This window comes from Nerophis ophidion, linkage group LG04 (genome assembly GCF_033978795.1).
Source record: "Nerophis ophidion isolate RoL-2023_Sa linkage group LG04, RoL_Noph_v1.0, whole genome shotgun sequence".
NCBI classification, from domain to species: domain Eukaryota; kingdom Metazoa; phylum Chordata; class Actinopteri; order Syngnathiformes; family Syngnathidae; genus Nerophis; species Nerophis ophidion.
Window position 1 is genome coordinate 25939334 of NC_084614.1, and position 21957 is coordinate 25961290.

General features: G+C 37.4%; 1 protein-coding gene across 4 annotated transcripts in view; it reads right to left on the reverse strand.

Moving 5' to 3' along the window:
• chrne (cholinergic receptor, nicotinic, epsilon) overlaps nucleotides 1-21957 on the reverse strand; it is a 66525-nt gene continuing 44568 nt past the window's right edge. For 2 of the 4 annotated variants that reach the window (XM_061897663.1, XM_061897662.1), the window contains exons 2-12: nucleotides 15493-15626; nucleotides 14703-14747; nucleotides 14508-14617; nucleotides 14273-14428; nucleotides 14103-14203; nucleotides 10293-10493; nucleotides 3588-3702; nucleotides 3353-3467; nucleotides 1021-1228; nucleotides 818-951; nucleotides 1-747 (exon numbers count right to left, since the gene is read on the reverse strand). In XM_061897663.1, coding sequence (XP_061753647.1) covers nucleotides 580-747; nucleotides 818-951; nucleotides 1021-1228; nucleotides 3353-3467; nucleotides 3588-3702; nucleotides 10293-10493; nucleotides 14103-14203; nucleotides 14273-14428; nucleotides 14508-14617; nucleotides 14703-14747; nucleotides 15493-15626 — 1487 coding nt within the window. In that variant the 3' untranslated portion in view covers nucleotides 1-579. Of the gene's footprint in view, nucleotides 748-817; nucleotides 952-1020; nucleotides 1229-3352; nucleotides 3468-3587; nucleotides 3703-10292; nucleotides 10494-14102; nucleotides 14204-14272; nucleotides 14429-14507; nucleotides 14618-14702; nucleotides 14748-15492; nucleotides 15627-19049; nucleotides 19313-21957 lie in introns of those variants that run through there. The other 2 variants (XM_061897664.1, XM_061897665.1) reach the window with 2 other exon arrangements.

Consider the following 21957-nt stretch of genomic DNA (forward strand, 5'->3'; position numbering starts at 1 on the left):
TAATTGTATTGAATTTATTTTTTTTTAAAAACATACCTTAAACATAACATGTTGATTATAAATCATCGTTAGGCTATAATGCATTGACTGGCTCAAATGACATTACCATGTTCCTCATATAAGACACATGCAGGTTTGGAGTCACTAAAAGCCCACACAAACAGGGCAACTTTATTATACAAAGTAGACAAAAACTAAAATTATTCCTTGCCTCAATAAATACAATACTTGTTTGACCTAATTCTATTTAAAGTATGGATTGCTTTAACCTACACGGCAAATTTTCAAATAAAAGTAATCATTATGTTGATTACAACGGGTTAATTAATGTGTCCTGACCCACCTATCGCTCGTATGGCTGTATAACTTTCACCAATAGGGCTTTTTCTCAAAGAGACAAATGTGCTGTCATGAGGTGTGCTGCAAAATCTCTCACACTCTACAGACTCAATTCACCTCCGATGAGGATCCTGCACGGGGTCAGAGATCACTACTGTCATCTTCACACACTGTGTGAAGTATAGTAAACCTTAGGGAGGTCTTAGCCTCAAAAGTTTTCAGTTTTTTTTCCCCCTTTCTTCATATAGGGGTGTATTTTTTGCTCTCCCCGGGAAATGGCCATTCGGGCGCCCTGTTGAAGTGTCCCGTGAGGAAGATCCCCACTGTGCCGATGATGAAGAGGAGGATGGCCGCCCAGAAACACACTTTGTCAATCATCTTCCCGATCAGTACCCAGCTTTCAATTTCCTTCATAAGGTAAAATGAATGTTAGAGAGATGTGTGGGATTATGCAGACATGTGTGCAAATAATGCTCACAGATCCAGTGTTGTTTTGTTGTCTTGTAGTCTCCGCAATGAAGTTGCAGGCGTCCACACATTGCTTTATCTCTGGTGCAGCTTGGGCTAAACTCTTGTACAAATTGGCTGTAGTGTTGGCATCAACACCATCCACTAAAGAGAACACCAACATTTGAGGACAGCCTGTAATGTGTGAGCTTGGAATATACACGGATGTCTTACCGTTGGGTTGCATCAGGCTATGCTTCTCCTTTTGTTTGTCAAACATCATCTCGCTGCGGGGTTGTTTGAGCACGTACTCCTCTGCTCTCTGCATGAGGCCGAAGGAGTCTCGCCTCCGATCTCTCATGCCGTTCACTTCTGACGTCACCTCGTTGTCGTCCACCAATGGAGACATGCCGAGGAAGCGGGGTACCAATTCTAAGAACAGCTACAGTAGAGGTAGGGGAGTGAAATTGACAACATTAAAGTGACACCAAGAGGTAGGGGCGCACAAAATTCCGGGCCTCCATATACAAATGGTAAATAAATGGTTGTACTAGTATAGCGCTTTTCTACCCCTTTTTAAGGAGCCCCAATACTCCAATAGAGCCCCCCAACCCACCCTAAAACCAACCTCACCGTCACGGACACACATATTTGGTATGTTCACATGCACTAAAAAACTTGTTATTGCATGGAAGCTTTTTAAAACACACACATTTTTAAAGATGGGATTAACATCCCCGGAATATGTCCAGATCAGCCGTTCTCAATTTTTTTTCAACAAGTACCACCTCAGAAAACCCTTGGCTCTCCGAGTACCAACATAATGACCAACATTAAAATACAGTAGCGTAGTAGGCCTAACTAGTCATTAAAAATAAGACACAGGTTTATTTACTGTAACATTACACACAGTTTGAACAGTAACACTGTGTTTGAATGAAGGAAAGTAGAACACTAATCTCTTAATTATGTGATTATTTGGTGCACCACTAGTGGTAGCTGTACTCCGATTTAAGAGTCACTGATCTAGATAAACCCATAAATAATTAGTTTTTGTTCAGAAAAAAAAAAGGTTTCTAATTCTTTTTTTTTTTTTAAATAATAAAGCCAACACATTTATATAAGGTGGCTAGTATATGAATAATGATATAAACTGTGATTATTCAGTTAAAAATGATAAAAAATCGGTCAGGTTTTTCTTTACTTCAGAGTGTAAAATAGAGTTTAGCTGATACATGTAGGATTATACAAATCAAAACAACACATCATTATTATTTGACTATTTTAAAATTAGTGGATCTCATGGGAGTCTCCCCCTGTCTTAAAAACTAGTGATGCTTTCGTTCCTAACTTTAATCGAGCCTGTGAACGCACCACAGTTATGGGAGAGGAGATGCAAAAGTGAAACTTGTACATAACTTTCTCAAATGTTGACACAAACGGGTTTATTACATGTTTATCTTTCTTCTTTTGCCTTTCCTTGTTCTAAAATGTTGCCGCTGCCTGTGAATGCTTAAAAGGTGTGCTTTGATGACGTTATGATGTCTGTGTTGAGCGAAGTGTTTGCAAATCGACAACAATCAATGGATGACAAACAACGCTGACAGGAATTTTGTCAACAAAAAAAAATACTTTTTAGCAACTGTGCTTGCGATTAATCTAAATTCCAAAGTGTGACTAATATACAAACGTTTGTAATTAAAAAAAAATAATACTAATTGTATATTTGAGGAATATTATTGTGCATTTAGGGGCTTCACGGTGGCAGAGGGGTTAGTGCGTCTGCCTCACAATACGAAGTTCCTGCAGTCCTGGGTTCAAATCCAGGCTCGGGATCTTTCTGTGCGGAGTTTGCATGTTCTCCCCGTGAATGCGTGGGTTCCCTCCGGGTACTCCGGCTTCCTCCCACTTCCAAAGACATGCACCTGGGGATAGGTTGATTGGCAACACTAAATTGGCCCTAGTGTTTGAATGTGAGTGTGAATGTTGTCTGTCTATCTGTGTTGGCCCTGCGATGAGGTGGCGACTTGTCCAGGGTGTACCCTGCCTTCCGCCCGATTGTAGCTGAGATAGGCGCCAGCGCCCCCCGCGCCCCCGAAAGGGAATAAGCGGTAGAAAATGGATGGATGGATATTGTGCATTTAATGTTAGTTAGGACTATCTGTTACAGTAAAATGACACCCAAAACATTGTATTTAGTTAATAATGCAGTTTTACCTGAAATAAAAGCTGCCACTGACAGAACACTGATGCACATGAGACAATGCACAATATCAGGCATAGTGCAGGAAGTATCCTGTAATGTTTGCTGCGAGCCATGTATTGAAAGGATCAAACTATTGTACCTCATATGGTTTAATTATTGATCATACATTGCACCAAAAAAAGTTAAATTATCCTACACATAGTGCATCATAATGCAGTGCATGATAGGGTTTGTAGTATCATGGGTGTTTTATACTTAGAAGGCCAGTTTAGGCATTAAAACGTGTTTTGAGGTTCAGATATTCAAGTGCACCACACACAGTTTGCATTACAGTGTATGTATACTTGTAGATGCACTTACATGCTTGATGTTATAGGACATGGTGTGAGTGCTGGGGCTGCGCAGGGAGAAGTTCAACACCACAATCTGATTGGTAGCAATGAGAGTGGTAACGCACATAACAAAGATGATGTACCTGAGGAGGACATTAGAAACGATCACAAAAAGAAAGGGGCAGCAATGCTTGGAACGCTATGCTGCATTCAAAAGGTCACCAAGTTAAAACCCGATGACTGTGACAAAAATGCTGACTCACTTGCCGAGGAGCGGGACAGAGAGCGATGTCTCCGGGACCTTCTGAGCAATAAGAAAGAGAAAGACAGTCTGAGCCAGCAAGACGGAGATGGACACCGTCAACTTTTGACCGCCGGCTGTGAAGTGGACAAGAGACACATATTGTACAGTATTAGACAAAAAGACATTCTTAAAAGAATGTTTCAAAGAATGACTATTGAAGACAGGACACACAAATATAACCACTGTGGGGAAACAAAACAGCTCTGTGCATTTAATGCAAAAAAAAAATATTTATTTTATTCTACAGTCGTCCCTCGTCACATCACGCTTCAAAGTTTGCTGATTCACCTTAATGAAGATAGAAGACAGCATAAAAATGGCTAAATAAAACCAAAAATATCAATACTACAGAAGTATTGGCCAGGAGAGGAGACCAAACCAATCAGAGCGCGCTGTTTAGTATTGGGCCCACTGATTGGCTCAGTCTCAGGCAGCATTATTATATTGGATTAAACGAGTTTAATCATGACCAAAGTGTGTTATTTCATGTGTATGGGTCTCTCATAATGTTAAAATGTATTTCTAAGGTCATAAATAGTTTTCTATTTATCCAGCTATGAAAAGATTTGATTTATATAGAATAATTTCTGCCCGGAACCAATTAAAAGCGATAAACGAGGTGATCACTGTAGTACAAAAATATATTGAACACTATACTGGATAATACAAACATTATTGTGTGTATAGTTTATTCTATAAAACAACATATTACTGTCCAGCAGGGGTCTCAAACTCAATTGACCAGGGTGCCGCCAGTAGTAAAGTCGGGGTAAGGCTGGGGGGGCATAAAGTATTCACTTCTGAACCTCATGACTAACTGTGTTAACTACTTCTAACAGCTGCTATGGTGACCGAGAGCTATGCTAGGCCTTAAGTGATTTAATGTCAAATGTAATGCGGTTGTTGGTTTCGCTATAATTTTTGTGTTTGGACCGTTCTTTCGGGTGGGATTCAAGATTGCTATAAAATATTTAACTATTAGCTTCCCAGGGTCTGCAGCAATTACACTTAACCAGGGGTATCAAACTCCATTGAGGGCCACTAACGTCACAGTTATGTAACAGTGAATAATATATTAAACGTATAAGGATTTGTTTATTATTATTATTATTATTAAGGTTTATTTGAAATAGGGACAGATACAAAAAACCTAGACATCTGAAACAGTTATCCAATGTATGCATCATAGTGTTTGTAGCCGAAGCTAATTTACTACACTTGTCCCCAACAACAACAACAACAACACAGATCCAACATCATTAAAATAGGAAAATAAAAATAATAAGGCAAAACTGAGTCGATAATAATAATAATAGAAATAATACTAAGTGCAAACTAGATAAAAGCCAATAATAATAATAATAATAACAACTAAAAGTGCAGACTAGATAAAAAACAATTAGTAAAAATTAGTAAAAATTAAACATGGGAACACGATTGCTGCTCAACTAGCCATAATTGTGTTTGTTTTTTAAAAGTGACAAGTGACTTTTCAAAGTGTCGGGTAAAGAGTTCCATAGTTGTGGTCCTTTTATTTAAAAGGCAGTCTGGGCAAAAGATGTTCTACAGAATGAAACGCAACAGTTGCCTTTTGACATTCCTCTGGTGGTAGATCTGCTACCACTTTGCAGTCTTGTAATTGCCTTGCAGAGCAATTGGGGAGCAGAGTTATCCAAGCATTTTTAAAACCATTTTGACTGTATGTAACAACATACAATTGATAAAACTTCAAATATTGTATTAGGTTACAATTTGGCAAAGATGATATCGCATACTCTTCTTGTCAAGGACTTTCAGGGCGCGGTTATAAAGACACTCAATGGTCTTGACTGATGACTGGTGTGCCTGGGACCATGTAGTTAAGCCTTAAGATATGTGTGAAAGAATCATTGAATTCATAAAAGTAAAAGCACAGCTGAGAGTTAAACAGTTTCTTATAAACTTAGCTATTAGTCTATGGTTATGCCCAAATATTTGACTTCAGGTACTTGTTCAATGACCTCATCATTAATTTTTATATTCAGGTTTGTTTGAGGTTGTTTTTTTATGGAGAAGCAGACATAGTTAGTCTTTTTATGGTACAGGGTTAAACAGGATGATGCCAGCCAAAGATGCCATTTTGTCTAATTTAGCATTTAGCTTTTCAGCAACTACAGTATAAGTCTTACCAGATGTATATAGGACTGTGTCATCCGCATACATCTGTAAATCTATATCTGTGCATACATCTGGTAGGTCATTGATGTATAGACTGAATAGTATCGGTCCCAAGACACTACCCTGAGATATCCCTGTTTCAATTTTGCGGAGGGAAGATCTCACATTATTAATGATGACACATTGTTCACGGCCCTTTAGATATGACTCAAACCGGGACAATGACGGTTTGGATAAGTTGAATTTAGTTAGTTTTGAAATTAAAATGTCATAATTGACTGTATCAAATGCTTTTTTTTTAAGACTAAAAATACTGCACCGACTACATGTCCTTTGTCAAGGGAATGTTTGATCTTTTCAGTTAAAAAACAAGTGCCAGATTCTGTAGAATGGTTACGCCTGAATCCAATTTGCAAGGGATTCAAAAAGGGATTTGTCTCAAGGTGGTGCATTAGTTGTTCCGAAACAATCTTCTCCAGGACTTTAGATAAAACTGGACGAAGGCTGATAGGTCTATAGTTAGATGTCAATCCAGCATCACCAGATGTTAAAAGTGGTATACCTGTGCAGTTTTCCATCCATCTGGGAATTGCTCAGTTTTAATGGAAATATTAATAAGACGGGCAAGAGGCTGTGTAAGGATGCCGCTATATTTTTTAAGAAAAGCTGTGTCTAGGTTATAAATATCCTTTGAGTATGTAGTGTTTAGGTCATGTATGGCATTTAAGACAGTTGTCTGACTAACCTCCTTGTGCTGAAATGAGCTGTCTTGTTTATCAGGTATGTCTGTTGTTGGGTCATAATTAGTCATGCAAGAGAAACCCGAGGAAAGGTTTTTGACGGATTCTATAAAGAATTAATTGAACTAATTTGAGACTTGTGTACAATCAGTAATGATTTTGTCTCCTACTTTTAATTTATAATGGGTTTGGGTGGTGTTACCCTCTGGGTTTAATAGGTTATGTAATAGTTTCCAGATCATTTTGCCATTTCCTTTGGCCTCTAAAAGCATGTGGATGTAATAGTTTAATTGTTTAATGATATTGTAACACACTTGCCCATGCATTTGATTATTATATACATTTTACATAAGCTATAGAAAAAATATGTACATTTTGCAATAAACATTTACAGTGTTTTTTCACAGTTTATCAATGTAAACGGTAAATTGTACCACTGTTTTTTTTGTTCAGTTTTTTATTTACCCTAAAATCTTTTTAAGCAACACCATTGTTTTTTTTACAGTTTAAATATGTCTATTTTTACAGTTGTTACCGTAAATTCTATTTGAATTTTTACAGTATAGAATTGATGGATCATTTGTTTGACATCAAAAGTCAAGCAAGTGTTTTAATATTTTTTTTAATGAAAACATTTTTGAATGTAAGATACTATAATTTTGTTGCATCATTAGATAATCCATCCATCCATTTTCTACCACTTGCCACGGGGGTGCTGGAGCCTATCTCAGCTGCATTTGGACGGAAGGCGGGGTACACCCTGGACAAGTCGCCACCTCATCACAGGGCCAACATAGATAGATGGACAACATTCACACTCACATTCACACACTAGGGCCAATTTAGTGTTGCCAATCAACCTATCCCCAGGTGCATGTCTTTGGAAGTGGGAGGAAGCCGGAGTACCCGGAGGGAACCCACGCAGTCACGGGGACAACATGCAAACTCCGAACTCCACACAGAAAGATCCCGAGCCCGGGATTGAACCCAGGACGAGATAATATATTAATTTAAAATACTTAACAATATCTATGTATGTATATATATATATATATATATATATATATATATATATATATATATATATATATATATATATATATATATATATATATATGTATATATAAAAACTTAACCATATATATTTCTATAGCGCTTTTTCTCTAGTGACTCAAAGCACTTTATATAGTGAAACCCAATATCTAAGTTACATTCAAACCAGTGTGGGTGGCACTGGGAGCAGGTGGGTAAAGTGTCTTGCCCAAGGACACAACGGCAGTGACTAGGATGCCAGAAGCGGGAATCGAACATGCAACCCTCAAGTTGCTGGCACGGCCACTCTACCAACCAAGCTATACCGCCCCAATATATATATATATATATATGTATATATATTATATATATATGCATATATATATATATATATATATATATGCATATATATATATATATATATATATATATATATATGCATATATATATATATATATATATATATATATATATATATATATATATATCTCAGTAACGTGCAGTCAGGTGAGGCAGGTGAGGCCCTCCATCATGGAAAGAAAAAAATGTAAAAAGAAAAAAAAATATTATATTGTCATATGTATCCAGTGATTATAATATCAACTTATTTTCCATTTAACTTCACCAGTTTTAAATTATTTTTTATTCAAAATCGCTTAATTTTCACATTTGCCGTTCAAATACTGAGAATTACATGCGGTGAGTCACAGCCAGTTGTGTCTCCCGTGGATTGCGCAATGACTCGGCTAACTGCTGGCCTGATGTGCAGTGAGACCGTATTCCTATAAGAATTATATTATACATTTCCATAGTTTAGTTAGCTGAGGTATATAATGTGCAGTGTATTTTGTCAACAACTGTAAGTGTGTAACGTATTTCTTGTTTCAGGGCAATCATAAAACGGCTGCGAAGACGCACAATGTGAGGCACCTTTTCTCCGGCCTCCTGGTGGTGGAGGGCGTTAGTGATCCCTGAGATCATTCTTGCACTACTCGGCTGGGCATGGGGACATCTGAAGCCGTTATGTTTTAAAGCTGTCGTCTGCGTGCAGATCCTAAAAACAACCGTCCAACATTTTACAACTAATTGTAAACTTATAGGTGCTAACTATCAGAGCCGTGTTGCGACGAAAGAGTGTGTTGATGTTGAGATATTAAGCCGAGTTAGTAAGTGAATTTGTTTGCTAATAGTAGCTACTAGCCGTACCCATGTATTTTCTATGGGCGGTTGGCATCGGGTTTTAATCCCGTTTCCTCAATTGTTTCTGATCCGATTGAATTTATATTTATGTCGAGTCTTTATTTTGGGTATTTAAATATGGTGACTGGGTATTGTGGCGTTTCAAGGCCATCTGCCTTTTTTATGCTACAGTAAAGACAATGAATGAACACGGCCGCTGGAGCGCGGTTACACTTGTCATAATGACAACACTGTGTACTGTCGTGTTTGTTATTTTGTACTTACATGTGATTATTTAATATTGTTAATGTTGGCAGTATTATCGCTAATAATGATAAGTGTAATTTATTTATACTATACTTTACTAGCTAAAGTACCTGCTACATTAAGTTAAAGTACCAATGATTGTCACACACACAGTAGGTGTGGTGAAATTTGTCCTCTGCATTTGACCCATCCCCTTGTTAACCCCCTAGGAGGTGAGGGGAGTAGTGAGCAGCAGCGGCCTGGAATCATTTTTGGTGATTTAACCCCCAATTCCAACCCTTGATGCTGAGTGCCAAGCAGGGAAGAATGCTGGTATGAGCTTTTAAATATAACCCGTTAACTGCTGCCAATCAAATGGTGAATAAAATACTCAATAGGGTTCATATGTTTATAAATCTGACTGTGATGAAGTCAGTGCCTCATCAGCCATGAACCTGACTGCACGTCACTGATATATATATATATATATATATATATATATATACAAATATGTAATATGTAAAATGTAATGGTGTTTTTTGTGTGTGTGTATATATATATATATGTATATATATATATATATACACATGCACAAAAAACACCATTACATTTTACGTAGACCACAAGGAAGTGTTTTTTATTTAGTGTTTGTATTTTATTTATCTATTTTTTCTGTCAAAATGGAGATGGATATTAAATTACTTTAAATATGCTTATTTAGTCAAGGCTTTTATATATGTATATATATATATATATATATATATATATATATATATATATATATATATATATATATATATATATAAAGATACACATACGTACATAGATAAAACCACCATTACATGTTATGTAGACCACAAGAAAGTGTTTTTTTTTTTTTAGTGTTTGTATTTCTTTTATCTATTTTTTTCTGTCAAAATGGAGATAGAAATTTAATTACTTTAAAGAGGCTTATTTAGTCAAGGCTTTTAAGGGCCATACAAAATGATATGGGAGGCCACATCTGGCCCCAGGCCTTGAGTTTGACACCCATACACTAAACTATGAAGTTAAGTCGAGGGCCATAAAATATGGGCCCCTGGGCAAATGGCCCCCTGGCCGTTAGTTTGAGACACCCCTGTACAGTAATACGGTGCAATAGATTTAAATGACTATTTAAATCCTGGTTCCGATGTTTAATACATTGTTACATTGGAAAGTTTTAACAATGAAACAAAATAATAAGGGCTTTAAAATCTTAACAGCCTTGTAAATTGCCCCATTCCAAAGGTTATAACGAGACGTTGCAAACAAATAATGGCCGCGCTGACCTTGAGCTGGTAAGAAGTATGCTAATACGACCAGTGAAGATATGAGGGAGCATGGCAGGATGATGTTGATGACGTAGAAGAGGGGCTTCCTCTGGATGACCAGGTTGAAAATGATCTCCTGATACTCCAGGTCATCCGGGGAATATCGCGCGTTGATCATTTTCCTGGCTGGACGATGGACGATGGCCCACTCGCCATTCTCTAGGAGGTGAAAACTATAGTAAGCAAACAGAGAACATGGTGGCTACATACAGCTGCATGTTACACATCACTCAATATGGGCATGAAAGTCACGGTCTGAGTTGTGGTTGAACCCTTGAATTATGTTAAATCCTCATTTTTATGCTGGCAAAGAGAAAAAACTAACATTTTCACAGTAAAATGTTTGATAATTGATTTTACAAAGCATTACTGTAAACTGAAAAAACGGTAAATTAAATTTTTACCTGTAAAATTATGGCAGTTTCTTTTACCGTAAATTCAATGGTTGCTGTTATTACAGTACTTTACTGTCAACCTAAAAAAGGTACCATTGTTATTTTATAGTAAAACTCTGGCGACTGAGCTGACTTTTTTTTTTTAAACCTTTTTTTAAAATTGTACAATGTATGGTTGTTTTCAGAGTGCATTACCGATAATTTGAAAATCAGTACTACTGTTATTTTTACTGTAGTTGTTTTTACCATAACATCCGTGGTGTTGTTTCTACGGTGCATTACAGTAAATTGAAAAACGGTATCAATGTTATTTTTACAGTAAAATTCTGCCGATTGAGCTGCCATTTTTTATCGTTCTTTTCATTTTACTGTAAAATCTGAAGTTGTTTTTACAGTGCATACTGTAAATTGCAAGACGTTACTACGGTTATTTTTACTGTACAATTCTGGAGACTGAGCTGCCTTTTTTTGCGTAAAAATAATGATTGTTGTTTGTACATTGCATTACTGTAATTTGAAAAACAGTACCTCTGTTATTTTTACAGTTAAACTCTGGCAAATAAGATGGCATCTACGGTCATTTTTTTTTTTGTTTGTTTTTTACAGTGCATTACTGTAAACTGAAAAACAATATCACAGTTATATTTACAGTAAAATTAAGCTGCCAAATTTGGGGTTGTTTACTGTAAAATTGATGGTTGTTGTTTTACAGTGTATTACTGTAAATTAAAAAATGGTACCACTCTATATTTTTTACAGTAAAATAAAATTTTACAAAACTAACTTTCTAGTCAACAGTATGATTAGTTGTAAAAAGATGAAGACTACTGCCACATGGTTGTAGGTTGAAGCTTGAATGAAGATGTTAATGCTCAAAGCTAAAGGTGGACGATACTGGTAATTTTGGTATCGATCAGAGGTGGGTAGAGTAGCCAGAAATTGTACTCAAGAGTACTGTTACTTTAGAGATTTATTACTCAAGTAAAAGTAAGGAGTAGTCACTCCAATATTTATTTGAGTAAAAGTAAAAAGTATGTTGTGAAAAAACTACTCAAGTACTGAGTAACTGATGAGTAACCTGATTGTTTAATGATTACGGCAACAAATAAAACATAAAAATAGCAACGAGCAAATTCAGAGCCAGGAATATCTCTTAAGCAGCTAAAACAATAATATATATTAAAAATTAGTACATTAAAATAAAAAAAATAAGGCACATTGAGCCACAATAACTTAACAGCAACGAGGCTCAGTAGGCATTCAATGATTGATTGATTGATTGAAACTTGTAATAGTAGATTGCACAGTACAGTACATATTCCGTACAATTGACCACTAAATGGTAACACCCCAATAAGTTTTTCAACGTTAATCAATTACTTAATAAATGACCAAGTCGAGGTGATTTACCTCATATATACATACACATACATATCATATACACACACACATATATATATATATATATATATATATATATATATATATATATATATATATATATATATATATAAATATATATATATGTATATATAAATATATATATATATATATATAAATATATATATATATATATATATATATGTATACATACATACATACATTTACATATATTATATAATTTATATTTATCCATTTTGCCGTTTTTGTTCACATGTTAACGGTGTTTTAATGAATATACGTGCATGTTTAACATATAGATTCCCATCTTTCATGAAGACAAGAATATAAGTTGGTGTATTACCTGATTCTGATGACTTGCAATGATTGGAACTAACGTCCACGTTTTCAAATGGAGGAGAAAAAAAGTTCCTCTTTTCTGTCTAACACCACATGAAAGTCGTTGGTTTTTGGCATCTTATTTGTCCAGCTTCCATATTCGTTTTTGTACTCTTTACAAGAAATACATTGGCGGCAAACTCGGTAGCTTGCTCGCTTGTTTGCGCTGGGTTTCGGAGACTCTTATTTTGTTAGCGCAGGCGCAATGGAGTGGCGCTTTTATTGTGAAGACAGGAACTGTGCGATCAGTCTTTAGGCTTTTGACGGGAAGTACGGTTGAAATAAAAAGTGGATTTTTTCCTTTGCACTTTTGATTGATTGATTGATTGAAACTTTTATTGGTAGATTGCACAGTTCAGTACATATTTCGTACAATTGACCACTAAATGGTAACACCCGAATAAGTTGTTCAACTTGCTTAAATCAGGTTTTACGTGTGACGGTCATGTGACCGCTTGGCTCTGTTTGATTGGTCCAATGTCACCCGTGACTGCATGTGATTGGTGAAACGCAGGCATGCGTAGATCCTACGTTGAAAAACCAAAACAAACATTAATAGATCGATAAAAAAAAGGAGCGAGTAGCGAGCTGAATGTGGATAAATGGAGCGGAGTAAAAGTAGCATTTCTTCTCTATAAATATACTCAAGTAAAAGTAAAAGTATGTTGCATAAAAACTACTCTTAGAAGTACAATTTATCCCAAAAGTTACTCAAGTAGATGTAACGGAGTAAATGTAGCACGTTACTACCCACCTCTGGTATCGATCCAATGCCAAGTAGCTATAAAGATAGTATTGTCGATACAGATACTTTTGACTTGAACTGTCATCATCATAAAACACATTTCGAGAGTCTGAACCCATAATAAGAAGACAGGAAACAATTGTATGCAAATAAAAATGTTTCTATAAGTAAATATAACAATATAAAATAATGTAATAAAAATAAAAGTAATTCCCTTATTGCGTTCTATACTACATACAATTGTTTAAGAAAATAATCACATGTGTGAAATACCAAAACAACAATGTAACAAAAATACAAATACAAATGTCAAAAAAGAATAACTTCTAATACACAAGGTATTTCAGAAAAATAAAGTCAGTCGTAAGTAGAGCAGGAAGAGGGAGGGAAAAGAGAGAGAGAGATGTGTGTGCTGTCTGCACTGACACACTAGAAGAGAAGCTGCAGTTGCATAAACTCTAAGACGAAAAACTACGTCAAACTTATTGGTCTTGGAAGGAAAGAAGGATCTTCATTGTCATTGCACAAGTGCAACAAAACTTTGCTTTCAGCACAAACCCATTCAAGATTAGACAAACATTGGACACGGTAAAAGGTGGGAAAAGGGTATAGGCGCGGGGGAAGGATGATTAAAAAAAAGTCGACCTCAAACTGGGTTCCGATTGGGGGAACCCATACACATTACGACATACAACTCGAAACTTACAATTTGAAACTCTAAATATTTAGATCGACAATCCCACCCCTTTAAAAGTCCTCTTTATGTAAGAAGCTCTGCATTAGAGTAATGGAACTGCAGTTACTTTATCGGACATTAGCAGGGTCTAATGGCTGTAAAATGATATTTACCAGTAAAGGCCTCGGGGTCAATGTCCACCCATTCTATTGTTTCGCCTGTTTCTCCAAGAGCCAATATAAGGTCCACTTCATTGGCACTGTAGGTCTGCGATCTTTGACATAAGAGAATTTTAAATCCCACATCATTTATAATGTGTATTTGTGTATAAATTGGGGCTTACCTGAACGCCAGTGTGCAATTTTGATAATCAAAAGGAAAGTAGGTGATCTCTATGGCACACGTGCTGCGATAGATAGCTGGAGGAAGCCAATAGATCCCACCATTGTTGGAGATCAAAACATTGGTATAGTAAGCCACATCAAACTTGCCATCAATGCTGCAAGGATTGAGGATAAAGACTTAAAGACCCTAATACCCAAAGCGTGGGCAGGAGAAAGTGAGCTTTTCACTCTTACTTGTTTTCAAGGACAATGTCAGGGAGCCAGACAGTTTTGCTGGGGACACGGATGATATCTATGCCATGGTGATCTGATGTATTCCAGGCCAGACGATAATCAATCCATTGCTGTAGATGATGTTTTAAAAAATGACAACTTGATCCAGTGGGGTGGTAGAAAGGTGCTTTGCCAAGGAATGCAGACAAAACTTACTATTTCAATCCAGACGTTAGTTGTAAGAGTCTCTTCCTTTTCATTCTGTAGTACAAAGCAAAGAGAGTGAGAATAAATTACCTCCATTTGGTACGTACTGTACATTTACCAGAAATTGTTAAGTGAGCTCTTAATAATATTTCAAAGGGGCCCTTATATGCAAAACCAACTTTCCTTACCTCTGGTACCTGTTCTTGTGTATTTGGGATCTGCATAAGTCCCGAAAATGTGAAATCAAAGATATTTATAAAACAATCTTGCCTATCTTCATACTTTCTCCATAAAAAAAACGTTTAGAATTTGCTGTCTTGTGACATTTTCTGACCTCGGACGTCCGCGGATTATCCATATACGGTATAAATTTACCCAAAGTGCTTTGCGTGCGTTCGTCATTGTGGTCAATAAGTTTTTTTTTCCGCCATCCTCTTGTGGGGCAGGTTGGCTTGTACATGCACATGCATCTTACACTGTTGCCATTTCTAACACAAAGTAGTTCAAACTTAATACGTCAGTAGTCTAGCTATGGAAGCGCTAAAAACTACAACAAAGATGGGAGAAGACGCTGTCAAAGTGGAGCCATGTAAATAAGACCGCCCACAAAGCAGTGCATCCTGAAGAAATCGTCAGAAAGCTGTCTGTAAAACATAATCGAGGCAAAATTTTGACCAAAGAACTACAATTACATGTTATGTAGCGCTCAAGGAAGTGTTTTGAATGTAGGAAACAAATAATATTACCCCTTTAAATTTTCAATGGAGCCTTGTTGCAAAAGATGTGAATGTGCTCTCACCAGAGAAATAAGGTTGGTGAGGGTCAGTTTGATCTGAACCTCCAGTTTGTCCTCAGGATGGACCACAGGGCGGATGTTCTTGTTGTAGCCATTGAACATGTATTGGATAAGTTGCATCTCCTCATTACACTGAACTGCAAGCAGAAAAAAAGGACAGGAGATGAGTCCAAGTGATTGATTGATTGATTGATTGAAGCTTTTATTAGTAGATTGCACAGTACCTTACATATTCCGTACAACTGACCACTAAATGGTAACACCGGAATAAGTTTTTCAACTCGTCCACGTTAATCATCCATCCATTTCCTACCACGTGTCCCTTTAGCCACGTTAATCAATTCATGGTAATTGTGCTAATGTGTTAGAGCACAGGTGTCAAATGCAAAGCCTGGGGGACAAATCTGGCCCGGCTCATCATTTTAAATGGTCAGCGAAAGCCTGGAAATAATGTGTCAGAAAAGTACAGCACGGTAGTACAGGGGTTAGTGCGTGTGCCTCACAATACAAAAGTCCCAGGATACACTCTGGACAAGTCACCACCTCATCGCAGGGCCAACACAGATAGACAGACAACATTCACACTCACATTCACACACTAGGGCCAATTTAGTGTTGCCAATCAACCTATCCCTTATGATTTCAAAGCCATTTAGTTATCCATCAACATGTAAATGATAATAGATTGTACGGCTAAAAAAAAACCTAGCAGCTTAGTTTCCAGAACTTTACTGCAAAAAAAAACAGTGGTACTGTTTTTCAATTTTACAGTAATTGTAGTATGCCGGAAAAAAACTACAATATATTTTACGGTAAAAATCTGGCGACAGAGCTGCCAGTTTTTTACTGCAAAATCTGCAGGTTTTTTTTACTCTGTACATAAAAAATATATAATCATCAAATGCATATGAAGTAACGTCATGAGGTGAATTCCTTTACATTTATATTCATATAATATTCACTGTTACAAACGTCCCTCTGAGGGCAGCCATAAATGTGATGTTGCCCTCATTGTTTGACACCTGTGTATTAAAGAATCTGCTTGGGATTTGAAGATTGATCGGCCATTGGCCTGTCCATGACGATTTTCGTAAAAAGTACGTATTTGGTGTTAATGCCTTTCAATGTCACTTTCTTTATTTTCAGTCCCCCATCTGACAAGCTAGCAGAACCACTCAGAACAGTCCATTCAGAGTGTTGCCGATCCTTTAAGTAAAAACAAAAACACCTCTACCATGGCAATTAAACTTAATTTCTTAGTATCTTAAGTATCATTATTGAGTATTATGATCACTGGACACCGAGAGAAAGCCTTGAGCAGGCATGCTTATAGCTAAGCTAGACATTAAGTTAGCTTGAAACAACACAAATACCTTTCAGACGTCTAGATGAAAGTAATCAGGCAATAACAGAAAATTAACAAGTAGGTTAATAAGAGTATAGGGAGAGGACAACATAAGAACAACTGTCGATGTGTCAGCATTGTCAAAGTCAGCACACAACACACAAGGGGAGGGCGGATTGATCCATAAATGATAAAGTATATGATCAATACTAGAGTGATTACATAGCTTTTTATATTTTCTCTTTTGTTTTTTTAATTTGTTGCTGTTAATGTTTACAAACTCAGGGAATATTTACCTGGAAACAGGAGGACTTTCAGTTTAAAAACCAAACATTTAAGAGTAGAAGAGTCTTTGCTTTTGTTTATTTATTGTAAACTATTGACCTTGTTTTGATTAAACAATTGTAAGTAATAAAAGAGAACAAGGACATAGTTTAAATATTGTGTTGATTTTGTCAAATTGTCAATAGCACTCACCATAAATACATTAAAATATGTACAGTTACTACCTGTGATTGGTATTGTTTTCTATCGGCTGATCTCACCCAGGGATGATTGGTATCGCAATCGGCAGCTTAAAACCCAAATCGGAACATTCCTACAATCTGCTGTTATATAAAAAGTGAAGTGATAATTTCAGCATGTAAATGTTTTCAATACAATGCAACATTTAATTTAAATTTATTTTATAACAGTAATAAATGTCCTGAAAAGTTATGAGCACCAAACATTAAAAAAAGCACCAGCCTTGGGTTTTGGTAGTCTACTTTTGGGAGAAGAGGTGCTCAAAAGTTTCATCTTTTCATAAACTTTTTCTTAATGGGCATAGAGCAAAATGTCCGACACTTCACACAGGACAGCTTCGTAAGAAAGAAAAGAGTCTTCACAACACATCTTCAAATAAAGCCTGGAGCTTTAGTCAGTTAGTTACAGAGGTAGGAGCCGTAAGTTTGATCGTTTAGTTTTTCTTCAGTGAATAATGTTAGCACTGTAGCTCACATAGTTATGGTAGTGTACCCAAGGTTTGTGAAAATACGGGAACAATGATTATGCAACAATACTGGAGGTTAGGTGAGTGCTAAGATATATACCAAAACAATAGCTTTTCTGTCCCATTTTGAAGATAGAACCAATACGTCACACGACTCACACTGTTTTCATTCATTTATCAATAAATAAATAATAAATAAATAAAAAAAAACGTTATTTTTCTTTTCTCAACACAATTGCCAAAAAAACTGGATGAGTTGATGATGAAGACAAGGTGAATTTTGGGAATTAGGTAACTGGAAGCAAAGTTAAAGACCACAAAGTCAGTTACACAAAAATAAACTCACTGCACAACTATAATAAAAAATAAATAAGACCGTTAATCTTCTTATAATGAATTGTATATTAAATTCAACCAACCAAAAGATAAACAAACAAAAACGTTGCAAATTACTGTAAAAGCAGTTGGACTATCTTAATGGTTCACATTTAGGTCAGAGTAAACGTTTGACCCTGCACAGCGGTGGATCTTTGGCACACTGATTTTGTTTCATGGTGTTTTAGCAAAAATGGTTCCCAGGCCCTACAATATACTTCTGACAACAACATTCTTTGTGACTCACATATTTTTACAACTGAAAAAAATCTGTCAGAAGCTCTGTAATGTAGTTTTCTTTTCCAGTCAGCCACTTGTTGCTAGGCAGAATCATTGACAAAGGACATTGAAACACTAAAAGAACACAATCACAACTAAAGTCATCAGTGTATTAATTAATACTCATATTTTGCTAAAAATTCGGTCTTCAACAGGGGGTTTGTGACCCCTAAGTGGTTCGCATAGGTACAGGGTGAGGCCCGTCAATTTCTTGGTTTATTGGACTTAAAATATGATGAAAAAATGAATTCATAATTATACTGTATTATTATATTAATGTTAGCATTTAATATAGTTAGCGATTAGTGCTCTAGTTGCCAGCTCGCTAATATCGTCACTATCCTGTATTGTTTGAATACAATCCCGCCAAAAATATGCCTGCTCCAGTGGGTGCGTGGAGCTCAGTGCACTGCAAAAGCATGAAAAGTGGACGGTTAACAAGAAAAGAAAGAAGACTCCTGCTCCTTGATTAGCAAGCTGGTATGTGCGAACAATGTTCACAAGAATCTCTGATGACCTTTTTCAAGTGAACGACTCCAGAAAGACGGCCATCATACATAAAGAGCTTACCAGGCTTAATGTCATCATAGCTGCTCTTCAAGAAACCAGGCTAGCTTCCAGTGGGTCTCGAAGAGAGGCTAACTATACATTCTTTTGGAAAGGTAGAGAACCTTAAGAGCTTCGTCAGCAAGGAGTTGGTTTTACAGTCAAAAACACACTTTTGGCTTCAGTGGAACCTTCATCAGGAGGTACTGGGCGGTTGCTGTCTATTCGTCACAGCACTGCTATGGGTCCTGTGAACATTCTCAGAGTCTATGCTCCTACTCTTTCCTCAACTGAGGAGATTATAGACAGATTCTATTAGCAACTTGATGAGATCAAGGGTTTTCCTAAAGAGGAGTGCTTGATCGTCCTTGGTGATTCTAATGCCAGACTAGGCGCACACCATGCATCATGGCCATCTTGCTTGGGACATCATGGCATCGGAAAGATGAACATAAAAGGCCAGAGGCTGCTTGAGCTATGCTCCTATCAAAACCTCTGTATTACAAACACTTTCTTTAAGAGCAAACCATCGCACAAAGTATCATTGAAACATCCGAAGTCTCATCGTTGGCATCAGCTTGATCTGAGTATCACTAGGCGGTCGTCACTAAATAACATTGTTATTACTAGAAGCTTAATGGCCCAGACTGCACCACGGACCGTGCCCATGTGAGCGCCAAAGTTCGCCTTCAGCTCCGTAAAATTCACTGCACCAAGGCAAAGAGTTGTGCCTGCATAACACATCAAATATGTCAATTTCATGCAAGGCAGATGATTATGTATCAACCCTGGACCAAGCTCTTCAATACCTGCCGGAGCATGATGCTACAGCAAAATGGAACGCCATGAAAGAAGCAATTTACAATACAGCTATTTCAACCTTTGGGAAGAATGAAATAACTAGTCACAACTTGTTTAATGCCTATCTACCAATCATGAAACCACCAACTGAGGCCAAACGCAAAGCATTTTTAGCATACAAGAGATGCCCAATTGCTCAGTCACTTGCAACACTCAAGAGGACTCGTTCAACACAGCGTATTGCCAGACAGTGTGCAAACAATTGTTGGCAGCAGCTCTGCGAAGATATGCTCCAATTAAAACTTGGATAGGGTAGAAGATTACCAACCGTGAAGAACAGATGGTCAGATGGGTCGTGCACTACTTAGAACTATACAGCCGTGAAACAACTGTCTCTGATGTTGCTGTAAATAATACGAAGGAGCTACCAATCATGAATGAATTAGACAAAGTGCCTACAATGGTAGATCTTGAAAAAGCTATTGATTCCCTTCCATCTGACAAACCATCAGGTAACGATAATATTCCACCTGAAGCTATCAAGCAAGGGAAGCCTGCCCTACTTAAACCGCTGTACGAATTACTGTCTTTGCTGGGAGGAAGAAGGCGTACCTCAGGGCATGTGTGATGCCACTATTCTGACACTTTATAAGAATAAAGCGGACCACAGTGACTGCAGTAGCTTAAAGGAATTTCTCTCTTGAACATCGTTGGAAAGCTGTACGCTCGCATAATCCTAATCAGGCTACAGACTCTTGCACATCGTAGCTATCCTGAATCACAATGTGGTTTCAGGGCTGGAGGATCGACGACTGACATGAAATGTTCAGTCCGGCAGATTCAAGAGAAGAGTAGAAAATAAGGTCAACCTCTTTACATGATGTTCATAGATATAACGAAGGCTTTCGATGTTGTCAGCAGGAAGAGCCTCTTCAAGCTTCTACAAAAGATTGGATGTCCTCCAAAACTACTCAGCATGTTGATCTCTTTCCATTCCAACATGAAGGGAACAGTCTTGTATGATGGATCTTGTTCGGACTCCTTCTCTATCAACAGTGGTTTTAAGCAAGGCTGTGTTTTAGCACCAACCCTTTTTGGAATATTCTTCTCTATACTCCTGTCCCGCGCTTTTGACACATCCATTGAGGGTGTCTATCTACACACACGGTCTAACGGAAAATTGATCAATCTGGCAAGATTAGGTTCGAAGACCAAAAGGAGGTCAGTGTTAATCCGAGAGATACTTTTTGCAGACGATGCTGCTCTTGTTACCAACACCAAAGAAGCACTACAATGTTTAAGTGACTCTTTTGCGAATGCTTTTGAAAAGTTTGGACTTACAGTTAGCCTACAGAAAACCAATGTTAGCGTTCAAGGTGCTGGAAATCCTGCTGTCAAGATGAATGGGGTCACTTTAGAAGTAGTAGATAACTTTATATACCTAGGCTCGACAATCAGCAATAAACTCTCACTTGATGTTAAACTTGACATGAGGCTTGGAAAGGCAAATACCATCATGGCTAAATTAGCAAAACGAGTATGGGAAAACAACGCTCTTACTCAACATACAAAGATCCGAGTTTATCAGGGCTGCGTTCTCAGCACTTAACTCTACAGAAGCGAGACCTGGACTACTTGCATGAGACAAGAGCGTCGACTTAACGCTTTGCCCATGCAGTGCATCAAATGTATCCTTGGTATTTGTTGTCAGGACTATATTCCACACAGTGTCATTCTTCAGCGGGCTAATATTCATAGCATGAACTCCCTGCTAAGCCAGCACCGTCTTCGATGGCTGGGACATGTTCGGCGGATGGAGGACGGATGGCTTCCCAAGGACATTATGTATGGACAACTGTCTGCTGTTTCCAGACGGGTTGGTGCAAGAGAGATCTGAAGGCGTGTAATATTTCTCCAGACAGCTGGAAGATAGAAGCGGAGAACCGAAATGTCTGGAGTCAAGCGGTTAGACGGGGTATTGCAGAGCCTGATTTGAGCAGAGGCCAGCTGGCAGAGGAGAAGAGAGACAGGAGGAAACGTACTGCAACTATCATCACACAGCAGGAGTGGGAAGAAGTCTCTCCAAGTGTTTGCACTAAGTGCAATAGGGACTGTCACTCAAGAATTGGTT